A 22238-nucleotide genomic window follows, 5' to 3' on the forward strand; every position below is an offset into this window, starting at 1 on the left:
TTTTTCTTAATTTTTAAATTTTTGTTTTGAGAGGGAGAGAGAGAGAGAGAATCTTAAGCAGGGTGTGGAGCCTGACGTGGGGCTCGATCTCCCAACCCTGAGATCATGACCTGAGCCAAAATCAAAGAGTTGATAAGCCACCCAAGCGCCCCACTGCCAAACTGTTTGGCAAAGAGGCTGCTCCACTCCCACTAGCGATGTACAATGATTTAGATTTTTTCACACCCTCACCAATAATTATATATTTTTTAAAGACTTTTTATTTATTTGAGAGAGAGAGCACACAGGCATACAAGCGCACAAGCAGGGGGCGGGGGCAGAGGGAGAAGCAGACTCCCTGCTGAGCAAGGAGCAGAAGGGGCTCAATCCCAGGACCCTGAGATCATTACCTGAGCTAAAGGCAGACACTTAATGGACTGAGCCGCCCAGGTGCCCCTATTATTATCCATTCTTTACATTATAGCCACTCTATAATTAAAAACATTTTTCATCTCCTTACTGGCCTCTATATATCTTCTTTGGAGAAATGCTTATTCAAATCCTTCGCCCTTTTTTTTTTTAAGATTTTATTTATTGGGGCGCCTGGGTGGCTCAGATGGTTAAGCGTCTGCCTTCGGCTCAGGTCATGATCCCAGGGTCCTGGGATTGAGCCCCGCATCGGGCTCCCGGCTCAGCGGGGAGCCTGCTTCTCCCTCTCCCTCTGCCGCTCTCCCTGCTCATGCCGTCTCTCTCTCTCTCTGTATCTCTGTGTCTCAAATGAATAAATAAAATCTTAAAAAAATAAAAGAAAAAGATTTTATTTATTTACTTGACAGAGAGAGACACAGCAAGAGAGGAAACACAAGCAGGGGGAGTGGGAGAGGGAGAAGCAGGCTTCCCGCGGAGCAGGGAGCCTGATGCGGGGCTTGATCCCAGGACCTGGGATCATGACCCGAGCCGAAGGCAGACGCTTAACGACTGAGCCACCCAGCCTTTGCCCATTTTTAAATTGGGATATTTGTCCATTTATTGTTGAGTTATAACCATTCATTATATATTCTGGATATGTGTCTTTATAAAACACATGATTTACAAATATTTCTCCCAATCTGCTGTTTTTTCACTTTCTTGTTGGTGTCCTTTGAACCACAAGTTTTTACTTCTGATAAATTCCAATTAATCATTTTTTCCCCCTCTTTTCTGCCTTAACTTTCACTCCCTGCTCATGCAGAACATCAAGGTCAGCCAGAGGTGAGGGGTCAGGGACTTCTATAGTCTTTCCTGGACATATGCACAATCCTGCGCATGCCTGTGGCCTTCTAGATTTCCAGGAATATGTTGGAACTTTTCAAAGCGCTCTGTCAAAATCTCATTGCCCAATTTTTCCTTTTAAGTTTTTTGGTCAGCCTCTTATTAACCCTCACTGGTATCACCACCTCAGGTAGCTATAATGTTAAACAACTGCCACTGATTGTTTTCAACAAAGGCCACAGGAATAGGACTTTCCTTTGGAGCAAGCTCTAAATCAGATCAAATAAAGATTAAGTCCTGAGAATGGAACTTTACAGGGAGCTGCCATATAGGTCAAAATAGAATTTTGTGAAACTTCAAAATCATTAAGTTTCTTTTAGTGGTTGCCAGGCCTGGTTTTTGCAGTTACCACAGTTGTGAGATTTTTGGTTTTCAAGACTATGGAAGAGAGGTGGATGGGAAGAGATCAAGTTAAAAATCCACAAAGTTCACTGTTCTTAGGGAGATTCAGCCATTCTTCTTGAAATAAAAAGCCCCTTGAATCTGAAATGTCTTTCATTAACATTCAGAGTTCTTAAAATTTTGATTTTGACAATTCTTGCCAGTGTTTTCATTGCTTTTATGGAGGAGATTTTTGGAGATTGTTACTCTATCATTCTAGAAGTATTTCTCCATGCTGTAGTTTTGGCACTTCATATGCACCCAGTGCTGTGCTAAATGCATTAACTTGATAATTTGATTTCATCTTTACAACAATTCATGAAGTAGGTACTGTTATTATCCACATTTTTTTTTAGTTTTTATTTATTTATTTATTTATTTTTTATTCTTATGTTAATCCCCATACATTACATCATTAGTTTTAGATGTAGTGTTCCATGATTCATTGTTTGTGCATAACACCCAGTGTTCCATGCAGAACGTGCCCTCCTCAATACCCACCACCAGGCCGGAACTTGCCCCAAGTCCCACAACCAAATGTTGTGATCACAACCAATTTAAACCCAGGCATTTATTCCAGAGCTTATACTTTTAAATATCAAATTACACTCTCCTATCAGCCTTCTCCAAAAACCCAAGGGGAAAGAAGTTTAAGCATCAGCAATATTTAAGATAGTATAAATATGGCTATTGGTCAGAGGCAGAAAAAGAGAAGTAAACAGAAATGACAATATCTGATCTTATATATTCTCTGCTTTAATATTTCCCCCCATATTTTAAGGGAAACATATTATGCTAAAGGCAATGTGCTTCTGAGGTTAAAAAAAACTAATATGTTTTAAAATAACTTAGAAAATCTTTAGATATTAAATAGTTTAAAGTTTTGTACCACTATCAACACAAATAGGATTTATGTTCACCTGCTAGTAGGGAAAAATCTTAAGGAGGAAAGTGGGACTCCAATTAAAGTTTCTACATAAAATAATTTATATTAATAAGAAATGAATAAATCCAACAATGAGAGATTCCAGAGTCAAGCCTCTTATTTATTGAACTACCTTGCTTATTGCAAGGTGAGATGCAAGAGTGACTTGGTTGGGCCTTATCTTCCTTGGCAAGCAATGACTTTGCTGAATGTGGAGTCATTTTTTTTTTTTAAAGATTTTATTTATGTATTTGACAGAGACACAGCAAGAGAGGGAACACAAGCAGGGGGAGTGGGAGAGGGAGAAACGGGCTTCCTGCGGAGCAGGGAGCCCGATGCGGGGCTCGATCCCAGGACCTGGGATCATGACCGGAGCCGAAGGCAGATGCTTAACAACTGAGCCACCCAGGCGCCCCGATATATTTAATTTTTTAAAAAAATGCCAGGCTTCTTCCAAAGTGGCTATATCATTGGTATGGCCAGTCTTTTAATTTTAGCCGTTCTAATAGAATAGTAGAATCTCATTGTGGTTTTAATTTGATTTTCCCTAATGACCAGTAATGTTGAACATGCTTTTTTTTTTTTTTTTTAAGATTTTATTTATTTATTTGACAGAGAGAGACACAGCGAGAGCAGGAACACAAGCAGGGGGAGTGGGAGAGGGAGAAGCAGGCCTCCCACCGAGTAGGGATCCCAATGTGGGGCCCGATCCCAGGACCCTGGGATCATGACCTGAGCTGAGGGCAGACGCCCAGCGACTGAGCCACCCAGGCGCCCCTGTGGAGTAATATTTTTAAAAGCCTTAATATTTTTCAAGGCTCTGAACAACCATGAAAGAAATGTCCAAAGTCCCGAAACTATAAGTTGGGTCATGAAATAGGCTAAGTTCCATTTTAATATGGACTATTTTTTACATGTTTACATTTTCCTTTCAAACCAACCACCTAAAATTATAGGACTTACAGTTAAAGAAAGCAGGTGACCATATCCCCTTATCTCACTAAAAGAAAAGAAATTAAAAAGGAAATAAACCCACAATAACCACCCTCCAAAATGGCCCTCAATGATTCTCTCTTTCTGGTACTCATGCCTCATCCCACACCTGTGTAATCAACAGCATACTACAGAAATAATGAGTGTGAATTCTGAGGCCATGGGAAGCCAGGTCCCATGTTGTGATGACACTTCAGCAGTCCTATAGAGAAGTCCATGTGGTAAGCAATTTAGGTCTTCTGACAACAGGTAGCATCAACATGCTGTAAATGAGCTATATTGGGAAGAGTTTCTCCAGCTCCAGTCAAACCTTCATGACTATAATAGCCCCAGTCAATATACTTGGATCATAACTTCACAAAAAGACTCAAGCCAGACCACCCAGATAAGCCACTTTCAAATTCCTGACCTTCAAAAATGATATAATAAATGTTTATTGTTGTTTTTGAATGGGAAAATAACTTTGGGGGAGTGGGCAGGTGTCCAGTCTCACAACTTCTAGAACTGCTTCCTGGTGCCAGCGGCTTAGCCGGCCTTGAGCACAGTAAAGCACATGGTTTGCTCAAGGGCCAACACTTGTCCGTTGTGACTACGTCACTGATCTCAATGTCTCCAAAGCAGGAGGACAGGTGTACAGACATATTCTTATGGCACTTCTCAAAGCAGCTGTACTTCTGGATGTAGTGAAGGTAGTCTTGGCAGATGACAACAATCCCTGGCATCTTCATCTCAGGCACCACACCAAACAGGATCTGCCCCATTTACCACTAAAGGCACATTTCTTGTCAATATAGATGCCTTCAATGGCCTGCCTAGCCATCTTGCAGCCCAGACCAATGTTCTTAAAGTATTGCAGGAGCTTCTCCTTGCTGATTCCTCCGAGCAGGACTCTCTTATTTTGAAAGATGGCCAGCTGCTTTTGTAGGCTTGCTTAGTCCAAAAGACACTCCTTATCTAATATATGCAGGTTCAGAATTAAATTCTCAATCTAATTCCCTGAATTAGCCTTTAGGACTCAATTCTCACTTCCAAAAAACCATCCCATAAAACTTGAATTTTAAGAAAACAACTTCCAGGGCGCTTGGGTGGCTCAGTTGGTTAAGCGACTGCCTTCGGCTCAGGTCATGATCCTGGAGTCCCTGGATCGAGTCCCGCATCGGGCTCCCTGCTCGGCAGGGAGTCTGCTTCTCCCTCTGACCCTCACCCTTCTCCTTCTCTCTCTCTCTGTCATTCTCTCTCTCTCTCAAAAAAAAAAATTAAAATTAAAAAGCAGAAAATTAAAAAAAAAAAGAAAACAACTTCCAAAACACTCGAGCCTTCATTAGACCCCAGTGTAATGCAAAGAGATATGCCCTCTGCCCAGTTTAATCCCCAGGAAATCAAGGACACCCAGAATTAACCCCCCAATTGGGGCACAGAGTCCTGCTATCCAGGACATGCCCCTGAGGCCTGGGGGATCCTCACAGCTTCAGCCCTAGCCCCAAGGCCACACCTGAGTTTTACTGTTGTCTTAATGTGTTCTGGGTAATTATTACAGAGCAACAGATAACTAATATAATAGTGGGAACAATAAAACAGCAAAGGAAAGACAAAAATTTCCAAAAACTAGAAAACAAATGGAAGTGTGTGGACAGATGAAAATGATGAGAAACCCATAGTCCAGAATATATTTAACAGGGGATACAGTCAAGGGAGAGACATTGCTAAGCAGAGCCTCAAAGAGCACCAGGCTTGGAGTAGGCAGGTATGTGACAGGAGTGAAGAGGAGGGATTAAAAATGGGACGTTAAGGGGCGCCTGGGTGGCTCACTTCGTTAAGTGTCTGCCTTTGGCTCAGGACATGTCCTGAGATCAAGTGTCCTGGGATCAAGCCCCGCATCAGGCTCCCTGCTCAGGGAGCCTACTTCTCTCTCTCCCTCTGCCTGCCTGGCTGCCTACTTGTGATCTCTCTCTCTCTGTCAAATAAATAAATAAAATCTAAAAAAAAGGGAGGTTAAATGAAAGTCTGTGTCCAAACAACTATAGTAATCCCACATATCATTCTAATTCCTGCTCTTTCATCCCTGAATAGGAGAATAGCTTGTAGAAAAACAAATTTTCAACCAGATAACATTTCCCTTTAAAAATTATCTGGGGAGGGGCGCCTGGGTGGCTCAGTCGTTAAGCCTCTGCCTTCAGCTCAGGTCATGATCCCAGGGTCCTGGGATCAAGCCCCGCATCGGGCTCTCTGCTCCACAGGAAGCCTGCTTCTCCCTCTCCCACTCCCCCTGCTTGTGTTCCCTCTCTCACTGTGTCTCTCTCTGTCAAATAAATAAATAAAATCTTCTAAAATAAATAAATATTATCTGGGGAAGCAATGGACTCTTGAGTTCAGCTCAGGTCATGACCGTGAGTGGTGGGATTATGCCCCACGTTGGACTTTGCACTGGGTGTGGAGCCTGCTTGGGATTCTCTCTCCCTCTCCCCTCCAACCCACCCCACTCTCTCTCTCAAAAAAGAAAAAAGTTACCTGGTTTGTCTGGGGAGAGTAAGTCAGCTAGGGTGAGGAATGGGCTTCCCAGAATAAGGCCTTTTTCATTCTCTATGGAGGTCCATCCTGCCTACTAGGCTATTTCCAGACCATTATCCTAAAGAAAAGCCTACCAATCAACAGACCTCAAAGAAGTAAACGGAGTCCAGTTAGTCTTCCTGTTCGTGGGAAAGACAAACATTATAAAACACTGCAAACCCACACAATCTATCTAAGAATATCAATCCAGCCACCAATTAAGCTTTCAAATTTGAGAAGAAAATCATCAGTACAAGAATGAAAGCCCAAGATAGACAAAATTGACCCCAGAGGAAGGAAGACAATTCAGGAAATAGAAATATGAAATGGCAGATACAGCTCTCCCTTTCCAGATTATCATTATTCTAAATATTTTTCCTTGTCATTTTGCATATTATAATTAGTGTATTGTTTTGGATTGCTATCAACAAGTGCTATCAAGTCAGAGAAGTGGGTATTAAAAAGCTTTTCAAGGGGCACCTGGGTGGCTCAATCGGTTGAGTGCCAGACGCCTGCTTTCCACTACGGTCATGATCTCAGGGTCATGGGATCAAGCCCCACATCTGCCTCCAAGCTCAGTGGGGAGTCTGCTTGAGATTCTCTCTCTTCCTCTGCCCCTCCCCCACCCCGTGCTCTCACACTTGCTCTCTCTCTCAAATAAATATTGTAAAAAAATAAAAAAATTAAATTTTTTTTTAAAAATTAAAAAAAAATAAAAAGATCTTCAAGCTTCCATTTAGTGTATAAGTAGAAGTATCTGGATTATAAGAAATAAAATTTTCTCTCATTTTTTTTTTTTTAGAGGGGGAGAGAATCTCAAGCAGACTCCATACCCAGTGCAGAGGCCAATGGGGGCCCAATCTCATGACCCTGAGATCATGACCTGAGCCTAAATCAAAAGTCCAACACTTAGGCATGGGTGGTTGGGTGGTTCAGTTGGTTAAGTGTCTGCTTTCAGCTCAGATCATGATATCGGGGTCCTGGGATTGAACCCACACCAGGCTCTCTGCTCTGCTTCTTTTCCCTCTGCCCCTCCGCCTTGTTTGCGCATGTGCGCTCTCTCTCTCTCTCTCTCTCTCTCTCTCAAATAAGACACTTAACAAACTGAGCCACCCAGGCGCCCCTAAAATTTTCTCTTTAAAGAGCACTCTAGGGGCGCCTAGGTGGCTCAGCTGGTTAAGCGACTGCCTTCGGCTCAGGTCATGATCCTGGAGTCCCAGGATCGAGTCCCACATCGGGCTCCCTGCTCAGCGGGGAGTCTGCTTCTCCCTCTGACCCTGTCCCCCTCATGTGCTCTCTCTCTCTCTCTCTCTCACTCAAATAAATAAAATAAAATCTTTAAAAAAAAAATAGAGCACTCTATAATTTATATATTAAACACATATACATGCTGCAGTGTTAATTCTAAGAAAAACTGAATCCACAGCTAAAAATTACTCTTTGCAGTATTAGTTTCTACCTATTAAATGACAATCTCTTTAACAGATGGGAGACCTAGAGGCACTCCGTGCAGCAGTATCCTAACATTAAAAAGATCTTTCAGAACTTGAAAACATTAGGCTAAGTGAAAGAACATCAAACCAAAAGGTCACATATTGTATGATTCTATTTATATGAAATGTCCAGAATAGGCAAATCCATAGAGACAGAGGTAGATCAGTACTTGCCAAGGGCGGGGGGTAGGAGAGAACAGGGTGTGGTTTCTAAAAGGTGGGGGTTTCTTTTTGGGGTGATAAAAAAATATTCTGGAAGTATAAAGTGTTACTGGTAGCACAACACTGTGAGTACACTAAAATCCACTGAAGTGTACACTTTTTTTTTTTTAAGATTTTTATTTATTTATTTGACAGAGCGAGACACAGTGAGAGGGGGAGTGGGAGAGGGAGAAGCAGGCCTCCCGCGGAACAGGGAGCCTGATGCGGGGCTCGATCCCAGGACCCTGGGATCATGACCTGAGCCGAAGGCAGACGCTTAATGACTGAACCACCCAGGCGCCCCTGAAGTGTACACTTTTAAAACGTGAATTTTATAGCATGTGAGCTATTTCTCAGTAAAGCTATTATTTAAAAAAAGACTTTTCAGAGAAAAAAGGCTGTAGTTCCAAACCAATGTTTGGCAAAGCTTATAAAGGAAAATCTTGTTAATCACTTTCACAAATCACTGACCTAGCTTAGAAAAAAGCCTATGCCAGGATTTCCTTAATCTAAATAGGCAAGAAATCTTTCTGGTAATTCTGAGTAAATCTTTCAAATCCTCACAAACTGTTTAACTTCCCAAGTTCAGATCTTATTTTCTTAATAACTTTCTTCGTTAAAATGGTTTTCCCTAATTTAAGTATCTGGCATATAATGAATGTAATTAAAAATAATTTAACAAACATTTCTTAGAAAAGAACTTATTTTGGAACATTCACATTCCAAGATCATACATTTATACCCTAGAAGCATTCCTAAGATGTTTCTCAAATATTGACCCCTTCTTGTGCTTTTCATGTATTTTGTTTTCCATAAGGATTCTTTTTATCAAACCTCTGTAACTTAAACAACAAAGTAAGTATAATGAATACTTGGCAAAATATTTTTTAAAGTTGCATATTATAAGGAAACTGGACAAATTAGGTATATCATTCCTCACAGCAGAAAAATGCAAAGTGAGTAGAAATTCTCCTTATAAATCATCTAGGACATAAGTATCTACAGAACAGAAAGATAAAAAGTATTTGACAAAATAGAACATCCTTTTATGTTAAAAACTCTCAATAAATTTGGTACAGAAAAAATGTACTTCAATAAAGGCCATAGTTAGTATCATACTCAACAGTGAAAGACTGAAAGCTTTTCCCCTAAGACCAAGATAAGAGTGCCCACTCTTACCACTCCTACTCAACACAGCACTTAAGTTCTAGCCAGAGCAATTAGGCAAGGCAAAGAAAAAAAGGCATCCAAATTGGAAAGAAAAAAGTAAAATTGTCTCTGTCTGCACATGATATAATCCTATATAGAGAGAATCTTAAAAGACCACCAAAAAACTGTTAGAACATAATGTGGTAAAGTTGCAGGATACAAAAGTAATGTAAAAAAATTAGCTGCATTTCTATACAGTCACAACAATCAATCAGAAAGAGAAATTAAGAGAAACATGGCAGAGTAAGAAGATCCTAAGCTCATTTCATCCCAGGGATACAACTAAATAATACTTATATCAGTGTAAATAACCCAAAAACTGACTGAAGACTGGCTGAACAAACTCTCCAAAGCTAAATGTAGAGAATGAGCCACATCAAAGTGGGTAGGAAGAGCAGAGGTGCAGTCAGGAGCTAAATGGACCCATAGGGCTGTTCATGAGAGGTAGGGACACCACAGTGCAGAGAGGGAAGAGAAAAAGACCCTTACGCCAAACACTCGAGCCACCTGAACCTTCAGAGTAAGACAACCAGAGGCTTTGATCCAAATTTTCAAGTTCTTAACAATTGGCGGAGCTTAACACCTGGAACTTCAAAAATCAGCAGGCTTGGTTCTGTATGAGCCAGAGGAAGACAGGAAACTGAGTCCCCACTCTTAAAGAGGCACCACAACAAACAGCCCCACTGAGATACAGCATAGAAGCAGCAATTTGAAAAATGCCTGGGGTCTATGGGAGGGAGATTTGTTTACTAATCTCAGAGCATGTGCTGGAGAGGCAGAGATCTTTGGGAGAATTCTCCAGGAACAAAGGAGCTGGCAAACACTATTTCCCTTCCCCACCACCCAGACTAGATACACAGATACCTGCAGTAACCAGTGAAGCACTAATATCTGACAAATAACTTGCTAACAGTACACCCTGCCCTGGTGTTCTCCTGTAGACACACCCTCTCCTGCTAGGCTTTCCTCCAAGTCTCCTCCCATAGCAGACCTGCACAAACCTTGCTAACACACCACCTCTGCCCCTGATTTCTCCTGTGGTCCTCTCACCTTCAATACACACTTGAATGGAGCCCATCCAAAGTGATGTTCTAAGCCTGGCAGTCTGCAAGCAGCCCTGACAGGGGCCAGCACCACTCCAAAGTGACTCCAGCCTTGGGGAGAAGGAACAATAACTACCCATAACGTCCAAATGTGGCTCCAGCACAGTGGACTGGGGACAGACACCATGTCTGACTGCAGGACCTGCCCAAAAGTGAAAGCTTCTTGGGGAAAACACAGGGCAAGTATCCTGCAGTTCGGGGCTTCTGCATCTCCAACATACACCTGGTCTGACTCAACTCAAGCCCAAGGTGGCCCCAAACTGGCCCATCAGAAACACAGGGACCATGAGAAACAAACTGAGGGTTCTAGAGGGGAGGGGGGTGGGGAGGGGGGTTAGCCTGGTGATGGGTATTAAAGAGGGCATGTACTGAATGGAGCACTGGGTGTTATACGTAAACAATGAATCATGGAACACTACATCAAAAACTAATGATGTAATGTATGGTGATTAACATAATAAAATAAAATTAAAAAAAAGAAAAACACAAGGACATGCCCTGCCCACATCAGGCAAAGAGAGCCACTTCAGACAACTGGACTGAAGGCAAAAGTGGCTCAGCCACAATAGCTGGGCACATACAACACACAGAGACAACCCTGAAGCACCAGGGGACACTACACTGTAGGACACTAGACCCCTTTTTCATAAGCCCACTATTTTCAAGGGCAGGAGATACAGCTGATAACTTAGACATAGAAATATATGCAGAGAGTTAGACAAAATGAGGACACAGAGGAATAGGTCCCAAATGAAAGAACAAGACAAAATCAAAGCAAGTGAGCTAAGTGAAATGGAGATAAGTAATATGCCTGAAAGAGAATTTAAAGTAATGGCCATAAAGATACTCACTGGACAATGAGAAATGGAGAAAGAATGGAGAATCTCACTGAGACCCTCAACAAAGAGATAGAAAACAAAACAAAACAAACACTCAGAGATGAAGAACTCAATAACTGAAACTAAAAATACAGTAGATGGAATAAATACTAGACTAGAGGAAGCAGAAGAACAAATCAGTGACCTGGAAGATAGAATAATGGAAAGCCATCAAGCTGAAGAGGAGAGAGAAAAAATAATAATAATAAATGAAAATAGACAAAGGGAACTCGGCAACACCATCAAGCATAATAACATTTACATTATAAGGATCCCAGAAGGAGAAAGAAACAAGGAGGTAGAAAATGTATCTGAAGAAATAATAGCTGAAAAGTTCCTGAATCTGGGGAAGGAAACAGACATCCAGATCCAGGAGACACAGAGAGCCCCCAATAAGATCTTCCCAAGGAGGCCCACACCAAGATATATAGTAATTAAAATGGCAAAAAGTAGAGATAAAGAGAGAATTTTTAAAGCAGCGAAAGAAAATAAAACAGTTACATACAAGGGAAACCCTATAAGGCTACCAGCTGATTTTTCACCAGAAACTTTGCAGGCCAGAGGGAGTGCCATGATATACTCAAAGTGTTGAAAGAAAAAACAAAAAACAAAAACAAACCTGGAACAAAGAATACTCTATCCAGTAAGGGTATCATTCAGAATAGAAGGAGATAAAGAGTTCCCAAACAAAAGTTAAAAGAATTTGTAACCACTAATTCAACCATACAAGAAATGTTAAAAGGGACTCTTTGAGTGGAAAGACCATATGCAGGAATAAGAAAAGTAGGGAGCACAAAAACAGTAAAAATAAGTATGTTTATAAAATTCAATCAAGTGACTCACAAAATAAAAGGATATAACCTATGACACCCTATGCTTAAAATGTTGGGGGGAGACAAGTAAAGAATGGGTTCAAACTTTAGTGACCATCAACTTAATATAGACTACTGTATGCATAAGATGTGATTACAAAACCAACAGTAACCACAAATCAAAAACCGGTAATACACATGCAAAAAATAAAAAGAATGGAATCCAAATATATCACTACATAAAACCAGCAATCCATGAGAGAAAAGAGGAAGAGAAGAAAGGAACAGAGAAGAACTACAAAACAACCATAAAGTAAGTAACAAAATGGCAATAAGTACATAGCTATCAATAATTACTTTGAATGTAAATGGACTAAACCTTCCAATCAAAAGATGCAGGGTGATAGAATGGATACAAAAGCAAGACCCATCTGTATGCTGCCTACGAGAGACTCATTTCAGACCAAAAAACACATTCAGATTGAAAGTGAATGGATGGAGGAGCTATTTATCATGCAAAGGGAAGTGGGGAAAAAAAGCCAGGCAAGCAATACTTCCATTGGACAAACTGACTTTATTTTTTTTAAAGTAAGTTCTATGCCCAAAGTGGGGCTTGAACTCATGACCCTGAAATCAAGAGTCATATGCTCTACTGAATGAGCCAGCCAGGTGCCCCAGACAAAATAGATTTTAAAAGAAATATTTATTTATTTTAGAGAGAGAGAGCATGAGCAGAAGGGGCAGAGGGAGAGGGAGAGAGAATCTCAAGCAGACTCTGTGCTGAGCATTGAGTCCAACAAGACAGTTCAATCTCATGACCCTGAGATGAAGACGTGAGGTGAAACCAAGAGTCAGATGCTTAACCGATTGTGCCACCCAGGCACCCCAACAAAACAGACTTAAAAAAAAAAGACTGGGGTGCCTGGGTGGCTCAGTCGTAAAGCATCTGCCTTCGGCTCAGGTCATGATCCCAGAGTCCTGGGATCGAGCCCCGCATCGGGCTCCCTGCTCAGTGGGGAGCCTGCTTCTCCCTCTCCCACTCCCCCTGCTTGTGTTCCCTTTCTCGCTGTGTCTCTCTCTGTCAAATCTTTAAAAAAAAAAAAAAAAAGACTGTTAGAACAAGAAGGACACTATGTAATCATAAAGAGAACAATTCAATAAGAAGATAAAACAACAGTAAATTTTTATGCACCCCCAACATGGGAGCACCCAGATACAAAAAGCAGCTAATAACAAACATAAATGAAATGATCGATAGTAATACAATAATAGTAGGGGACTTTAACATCCCACTTACATCAACGGATAGATCATCCAGAAAAGAAAACAAGGAAACAGTGGCTTTCAATGACACAATGGAAAAGATGAATCTAACAGATATATTCAGAACATTCCATCTTAAAACAGAATATATATTCTTTTCAAGTACAAATGAACATTCTCCAAAATAGATCACATATTAGGTCATAAAACAAGCCTCAACAAATTAAAAAAAATCAAAGTCGTAACATATATCTTTTCCAACCACAATGTTTTGAAACTAGAAATCAAGAATAAGAAAAAATCCAGGAAAAAAAAAAAAAAGAAAAAATCTAGAAATAACACACATACAGAGGTTAAGTAACATGATACTAAACAATGAATGGGTCAACTAAGAAATCAAAGATGAAATAAAAAATATATGGAGACAAATGAAAATGAAAACAAAATGGTCCAAAATCTTTGGGATGAAGCAAAATCTGTTGTAAGAGGGAAATTTATAGCAATACAGGCATAACTCAAGAAGCAAGAAAAATCTCAAATAAACAACCTGACCTTACACCTAACGGAGCTAGGAAAAGAAGAACAAAGTGCAACACCAGTAGAAGGAAGGAAATAATAAAGATTAGAACAAAAATAAATGAAATAGAAACTAAAAAAACAACAGAACAGATTAATGAAACCAGGAGCTGGCTCTTTTAAAAGATAAACAAAATGGATAAACCTTTAGCCAGACCCATTAAAAAAAAAAAGACTCAAATAAAATAAATGAAAGAGGAGAAATGACAACCAACACCACAGAAATACAAAGGATTACAAGAGAATATTATGAAAAATTATATGCCAACAAATTGGACAACCTAAAAGATATGGATAAATTCCTAAAAATATATAACCTTCCAAAATTGAATCAAGAAGAAACAGAAAATTTGAACAGACCAATTACCAGCAATGACACTGAATCACTAATCAAAAAACTCCCAGTCAACAAAAGGTTAAGACCAGATGGCTTCAGGTGAATTCTATAAAACATTTAAAAGATGAGGTAATACTTATTCTTCTCAAAATATTCCAAAAAATAGAAGAGAAAGGAAAGCTTCCAAATTCATTTTATGAGGCTCACATACCCTGATACCAAAACCAGATAGTCAATACAAAAAAGAGAACTACAGGTCAATATCTGTGATGAACACAGATGCAAAAATCCCCAACAATGTTTTTATTAGCAAACTGAATCCAACAATACTTTTAAAAAATCATTCACCATGATCAAGTGGGGTGTATTCCCAGGCTGCAAGGGTGGCCCAATATTCACAAGTAAATCAACATGATACATTACATCAAAAAGAGAAAGGATAAAAAACATATGATTATTTCAATGGATACAGAAAAAGCTTTTGACAAAATAGAATATAGATTCATGATAAAAACCCTCAACAAAGTAAGTTTAGAGGGAAAATACCTCAACATAATAAAGACCATGTATAATAGGTAACATCATACTCAATGCTGAAAAACTGAGAGCTTTTTCCCTAAGATCAAGAACAAGACAAGGAGGGGTGGCTGGGTGGCTCAGTTGGTTAAATGACTGCCTTCAGCTCGGGTCATGATCCCAGGGTCCTGGGATCGAGCCCCGCCTCGGGCTCCCTGCTCTGCAGGGAGCCTGCTTCTCCCTCACCCTCTGCCTGTCACTCCCCCTGCTTGTGCTCTGTCAAATAAAATCTTAAAAAAAAAATAAAAAAGAACAAGACAAAGATGTCCACTTTCACCACTTTTATTCAAAATACTACTGCAAGTCCTAACCATAGTAATCAGACAAGAAAAAGAAATAAAAGGCATCGAAGTTGGTAAGGAAGAAGCAAAACTGTCACTATTTGCAAATGACATGATGCCATATATATATATGCCATATATAAAAATGCCAAATATATATATATCTCCACCAAAAAACTATAACAGATAAATGAATTCAGTAGAGCCACAGGATACAAAATCAATACACAGAAACCTGTGTAATTTCTACACACTAATTATGAAGTAGCAGAAAGAGAAATGAACAAAACAGTCCCATTTACAATTGCACGAGAAAGAATAAAATACCTAGGGATAAACTTAACCAAGGAGGTGAAAGACCTGTGCTTTAAAAACTATAAAACACTGATGAAAGAAACTGAATATGACATAAATAGAAAGATTTTCCATGCTCATTGATTGGAAGAACAAATATTGTTAAAATGTCCGTATTGCCTAAAGCGATCTACAAATTTAATGCAATCCCTATCAAAACACTAACAGCATTTTTCACAAAACTAGAACAATCCTAAAATTTGTATGGAACCATGAAAGACCTTGAATAGCCAAAGTAATCGTGAAAAAGAAAAACAAAATGGAAGTATCACAATCTTAGATTTCAAAATTAACTACAAAGCTATAGTAATCAAAACAGTATGGTACTGGCACAAAAATAGACACACAGATCAATGGAACAAAGTAAGAGCCCAGAAATAAACCCATGATTATATGGTCAATTAATCTATGACAAAGGAGGCAAGAATATGCAATGGGAAAAAAAGAGTCTCTTCAACAAACTGTTGGGGAAAACTGGACAGCTACATGCAAAAGAATGAAACTGGACCACTTTCTTATACCATACACAAAAATAAACTCAAGGGGTGCCTGGGTGGCTTAGTTGGTTAAGCGTCCGACTTTTGACTTCAGCTCAGGTCATGATCTCAGGGTTGTGAGATCGAGCCCCGCTTTGGGCTCCATGTGAATTAGAATTTTGTGTCTCCCTCTGCCCCTCCCACCCTGCTCATGTGTGCTCTCTCTCAAGAAAAGAAAAGAAAAAGAAAAAAAAAAACAAAAAAACTTTAAGATAGATTAAGGACCTAAATGGGAGACCTGAAACCATAAAAATCCTAGAAGAGAGTACAGGAAGTTAATTTCTCTGACATAAGTCACAGCAACATTTCTCTAGATAATGTCTACTGAGGTAAGGGAAACAAGAGCAAAAATAAGTTATTGGGACTACATCAAAATAAAAAGCTTCTTCACTGTGAAGGAATCAATCAACAAAATTAAAAAATAACCTACTGAATGGGAGAAGATATTTGCAAATGACATATCCAATAAAGGGTTAGTATCCAAAATATAAAGGGAATTTATGCAATTCAACACCAAAAAGCCAAATGATCCAATAAAAAATGAGCAGAAGACGTGAACAGACATTTCTCCAAAGAAGACATCCAAATGGCCAACAGACACATGAAAAGATGCTCAACATCACTCATCATCAGGGAAATACAAATCAAAACTACAATGAGATATCACCTCACACCTGTCAGAATGGCTGAAATCAAAAACACAAGAAACAAGTATTGGCAAGGATGTGAGAAAAAGGAACTCTCGCGCTCCGCTGGTGAGAATGTAAACTGAAGCGGCTACTGTGGAAAACAATGTGGAGGTTCCTCAAAAAATTAAAAATAGGGCGCCTGGGTGGCTCAGTTGGTTAGGCGGCTGCCTTCGGCTCAGGTCATGATCCTGGAGTCCCGGGATCGAGTCCCGCATCGGACTCCCTGCTCGGCGGGGAGTCTGCTTCGCCCTCTGACCCTCCTCCCTCTCATGCTCTCTGTCTCTCATTGTCTCTCTCACAAATAAATAAAATCTTAAAAAAAAAATTAAAAATAGAATTACCCTATGATCCAGTAAGTCAACTATTGGGTATTTACCCAAAGAATATGAAAACACTGATTTGAAAAGATATATGCACCCTTATACTTAATGTATCATTATTTATAATAGCCAAATTATGGAAGTGGCCCAAGCCATCAATGGATGAATGGATAAAGAAGATGTAGTGTGTATATATACATACAATAGAATATTATTCAGCCATAAAAAAGAATGAAATCTTGCCATTTGCAACAACATGGATAGATCTATAGGATATAATGCTAAGTGAAATATATCAGATAAGATAAATACCACATGATTTCACTCATATGAAAATTTAGGAAACAAAACAAACAAAAAAAACAAAACGAATAAACAAACTCTTAACTATAGAGAACAAACTGATGGTTATGAGAGGGGAGGTGGATGGGGGGATGGGTGAAGTAAGTGAAGGGGATTAACAGTACACTTATCGGGGCACCTGGGTGGCTCAGTCAGTTAAGCGTCTGCCTTCTGCTCAGGTCATGATCTCAGGGTCCTGGGATTGATTGAGCCCTACATCAGGCTCCCTGCTTAGCAGGGAGTCTGCTTCTTCCTCTCCCTCTACCCCTCCCTCCCCACTCATGTTTTCACTCAGTCTGCTCTCTCTCTCATTCAAATAAATAAAAATAAAAAATCTTAAAAAAAAAAAGAGTACACTTATCGTGATGAGCACTGAGTAACGTGTAGAATTGTTGAATCACTATATTGTACACCTGAAACTAATATAACACTGTATGTAAACTATACTGGAATTAAAATTTTAGAGAGAGAGAGAAATTAAGAAAACAACCCTATTATAATAGTAATAAAAAGAATAAAATACTTAGGAATAAATTTAACAAAGAAGGGGTGCCTTGGTGATTTAGTCAGCATCTGGCTTCAGCTCAGGTCAAGATCCCAGGATTCTGGGATGGAGCCCCTCATTAGGCTCTCTCTCTCTCTCTCTGTCAAATAAATAAATAAAATCTTTAAAAAAAAATTTAACCAAGGAGGTGAAAATCCGTACACTGAAAACTTTAAGACTTTGATGAAGAAACTGAAGTGAATAAAGTGAAAAGATACTTCATGTTCATGGGTCAAAAGATTTAATATTGTTAAAATCCATAAAGCCATTTTAGATTCATTACAATCCCTATCAAAATTCCAGTGGCATTCTTCACAGAAATAGAAAAAACAATCCTAAAATTTGTGTGGAACCACATAAGGTCCCAAAGAGCCAAAGTGATCCTGAGAAAGAACAATACTGGAGGCATCACACTTCCCGGTTTCAAACTATACTACAAAGCTATAGTAATTACACAGTATGGTACTGGTATAAAATTAGGCACATAGACCAACATAACAGAATCAAGAGCCGAGAAATAAACCCTTGCATATAAGGTCAACCAATATTTGACAAGAGAGCCAAGAATACTCAATGAGGAAACAAGAGTCTCTGGGAAAATTAGATAATCACATATAGAAGAATGAACTGAACACCTATCTTACACCACTCAGAAAATTAGCTCAAAATGCAGTAAAGACTTAAACGTAAGGGGTGCCTAGGTGGCTCAACTGGTTAAGCCTCCAACTCTTGATCTCAGCTCAGGTCTTGATCTCAGGGTTGTGAGTTCAAGCTCCACATTAGGCTCCACACTGGGCATGGAGCCTACTTAAAAAAAAAAAAAAGGACTTAAACATAAGACCTGAAACCATGTAACTGCTAAAAGATAACATAGAGAAAAAGCTCTTTGACATTGGTCTTGACAATGACATTTTGGATATAACACCAAAATCACAAGTAATGAAGACAAAAATAAGTGGGACTACATCAAACTGAAAACCTTCTGTCGGGCAAAAGAAACAATCAACAAAATGAAAAGGTAACTTACTGAATGGGAGAAAGTATCTGTAAACTATCTATTTGATAAGGAGTTAATATCCAAAATATATAAGGAACCCAAAAAACTCAATAGCAGAAAAAATTCAATTAAAAAACGGACAGAGGACCTGAATAGACATTTTTTCAAACAAGACACAAATAGCCAACAGGCACATGAAAAGGTGCTCAACATCACTAATCAGGGAAATACAAATCAAAACCACAATGAGAAGGGCTCCTGGATGGCTCAGTCGTTAAGCGTCTGCCTTCGGCTCAGGTCATGATCCCAGGGTCCTGGGATTGAGCCCGCGTCAGGCTCCCTGCTCCACGGGAAGCCTGCTTCTCCCTCTCCCATTCCCCCTGCTTGTGTTCCCTCTCTCACTGTGTCTCTCTCTGTCAAATAAATAAATAAAATCTTTAAAAAAACAAAACAACAAAACCACAATGAGATATCACCTCACATCCATTAGAATGGGCTATTATCAAAAAGTCAAGAGATAACAAATCCTGGCAAGGACAAGGATAATAGGGAACCCTGGTGCACTGTTGGTGGGAATGTAAATTGCTACAGCTACTATGGAAAACAATACAGAAGTTCCTCAAAAATTAAAATAGAACTACCATATCATCTGAGCAATCCCACTTGTGGGTATATATCCAAAGGAAATGAAATCACTATTTTGAGATATCTACACTGCCATGTTCACTGCAGCATTATTCACAATAGCCAATATATGGAAATAACCTAAATGTTCAATAACAGATAAACAGATAAAGATGTACAGTGTGTAGGGGAATGTGTGGGTATGAGTGTGTGTGTGTGTGTGTGTAAAGTCTATTATTCACCCATGATAAAGAAGGAAATCCTGGCATTTGTGACAAGATGGATGGACCTCGAAGGCATTATGCTAAGTGAAATAAGTCAAAGAAAGACAAACACTGTATTCTATCACTCACATGTGAAATCTTTTTGAAAAAGCTAAATCTATAGAAACAGAGAGTAGAGGGGCACCTGGGTGGCTCAGTCGTTAAGCGTCTGCCTTCGGCTCAGGTCATGATCCCAGGGTCCTGGGCTCGAGCCCTGCATTGGGCTCCCTGCTCTGCGGGAAGCCTGCTTCTCCCTCTCCCACTCCCCCTGCTTGTGTTCCCTCTCTCGCTGTGTCTCTCTCTGTCAAATAAATAAATAAAATCTTTAAAAAAAAAAAAAGAAAAAAGAAAAAAAGAAACAGAGAGTAGAATGGTGATTGCCAGAGGCTGAGTGAGGGAAATGGGGAGATATTGGTCAAAGGGTACAAACTTCCAGTGAGAAGATGAAGTAATCCTGGAGATCTACTGCACAGCATGGCAACTACAGTTAACAATACTGTATTATATACTTGAAAGTTGCTAAGAGAGTAAACATTAAACATTCTCACCCCCACCCATATACACATAATCCTGTGAGGTGAAGGACGTATTAACTAATCTTACTATGGTAATTATTTCACAATATATATGTATGAAATCATCACACTGTACACCTTAAATTTATACATAATATATCAATTATATCTCAATAAAGCTGGAAACATTTTTTTAAAAAAGAACAGAAAGATAAAGCTGTCTATGTCAAATAGTAAAAGGGAAGAGAAATATCTTTTCTACAAAAGAAGTAGGTATGTTTTATCTATTGCAAACTTACAAATATAAAAATATAAGGAAAAATGTAAACAATTCAGGAGATGCTATTGTAAGCAATAACTAAAATAAACGTATACATATAAAGGAAATTCTTGAGAAGATTGAAGATTATGATCAGTACAGCTTTAAAAAAGGCAGAGGGGTGCCTGGGTGGCTCAGTTGGTTGAGCATCGGACTCTTGATTTTGGCTTGGGTCATGATCTCAGGGTCGTGGGACTGAGCCCCACATCAGGCTCTGCACTCAACACGGAGTCTGCTTGGGATTTTCTCTCTCCCTCTGCCCCTGCCCCCCACTCGCTCGCTCTCTCGCACTCTCTCTAATAAATAATTTTTTTCAAAAAATCTTTAAAAAATAATAAAATTAAAATTAAAAAGGCAGAATCAAGGCTTAGGGTACAAGATATTGAAATATTAAAGCTTTCTACACTACAGCATGAATTACAGGATGTGTGATACTATCTATATGAAAAAAGACAGCATTAATATCCAAAATCTACCATAAAAATAAAGTTATTCTAAGATAAAATTGAGCATATGTGATTTTTAAAGTTGTTTTAAGTAGGAAAAATTATAAAAACATGAGCACTCTGCAAGCATTCTCTTTTGATACAAAATTTAAATCTCAGTAGAAAACAAATCACCTATAAATTTATAATTCATTGATCACCATTGTTTACACCTTGGTGTATTTATATCTAGACTTGTTTTCTCTGCCTAAATACTTATACAATATACTACATACATGTTTTTCTGTTTTATTACAAAATTATACTCATACTCTCTATATAAAGCTTTACATACTACTCTTTTCATTTAACAAATGTTCCCATGTCATTAAAAATAAATGGAAACATGTTTTTGGCACCACAATATTTCAAATTATGTATACACCATAATTTGGCATTAGACTATTTCCAGTTTTTCATTATTACTAAAATACCATAGTGATTATTTTTATATATAAATCTTTGAATCTGATCACCTTCTAGAAAGAAGTACCTAGGGGCGCCTTGGTGGCACAGTCAGTTGAGTGACTGACTCTTGGTTTCGGCTCAGATCCTGATCTAAGGGTCATGAAATAGAGCCCCAAGTGGGGCTCTGCACTCAGCATGCAGTCTGCTTGAGTTTCTGTCACCCTCTCCCTCTGCCCCTCTCTACTGAGTGTTCTTTCTAATAAATAAATAATCTTTAAAAAAATATCTAGAAGTATGATTTCTAAGCTAAGGAATCTAAACCTTTTTTTTTTTTTTAAAGATTTTATTTATTTATTTGACAGAGAGAGACATAGTGAGAGCAGGAACACAAGCAGGGGGAGTAGGAGAGGGAGAAGCAGGCTTCCCGTGAAGCAGGGAGCCCGATAGGAATCTAAACATTTTTAAGAGTCCTGATATAAGATATTACTTTCCATTAAGATACTTATATGCCTCACCCATAATCCACAGTATATGACAGTGTACCTCTAAAGTGTGTGTTTACATGTTTACCTCTCTAAAAAGACTATAAACTCCTGTGCAAACTCATGTTCATGTTATAGTCATCTTTGTAACCTGGTATCTACCACATAGTAAATACTACTTAAATGGCAACTGAATTACAGCACAGTGGCAAAACTACTCTCTGGGTGAAAAAGAATGAGAAATTCTCACTGGGAATATACTGTCCTACCTCTGTTGCTGAAGCAAAGGAATCAGTTGATGTAACACTCAAGGAGTCTCGAAGGCCAAATTCATCCATATTCCCCTTCATGGTGATATCTGTATCTTTATCTTAAAAGTAAAAGAAGAAAAGTTAAGAAATTGATATTCCTTGTCACTGACATTCTATAGTAGGTCTGGTCTGGTCCTTTTCTTTCTTTCTTTCTTTCTTTCTTTCTTTCTTTCTTTCTTTCTTT

The 22238-nt window shown here is 39.0% G+C and overlaps 1 protein-coding gene and 1 pseudogene across 4 annotated transcripts in view; both read right to left on the reverse strand.

Moving 5' to 3' along the window:
• Positions 1–22238, reverse strand: part of MIGA1 (mitoguardin 1) — a 100143-nt gene that overhangs the window by 15512 nt on the left and 62393 nt on the right. For all 4 annotated transcript variants that reach the window (XM_035018221.1, XM_035018219.1, XM_035018222.1 and 1 more), the window contains exon 8: positions 22013–22113. In XM_035018221.1, coding sequence (XP_034874112.1) covers positions 22013–22113 — 101 coding nt within the window. The remainder of the gene's footprint in view (positions 1–22012; positions 22114–22238) is intronic.
• On the reverse strand, positions 3369–10222 carry LOC118020297 (annotated as a pseudogene).

This window comes from Mirounga leonina, unplaced genomic scaffold, assembly GCF_011800145.1.
Source record: "Mirounga leonina isolate KUSES-001 unplaced genomic scaffold, KU_Mleo_1.0 Mir_173, whole genome shotgun sequence".
Classification (NCBI taxonomy): domain Eukaryota; kingdom Metazoa; phylum Chordata; class Mammalia; order Carnivora; family Phocidae; genus Mirounga; species Mirounga leonina.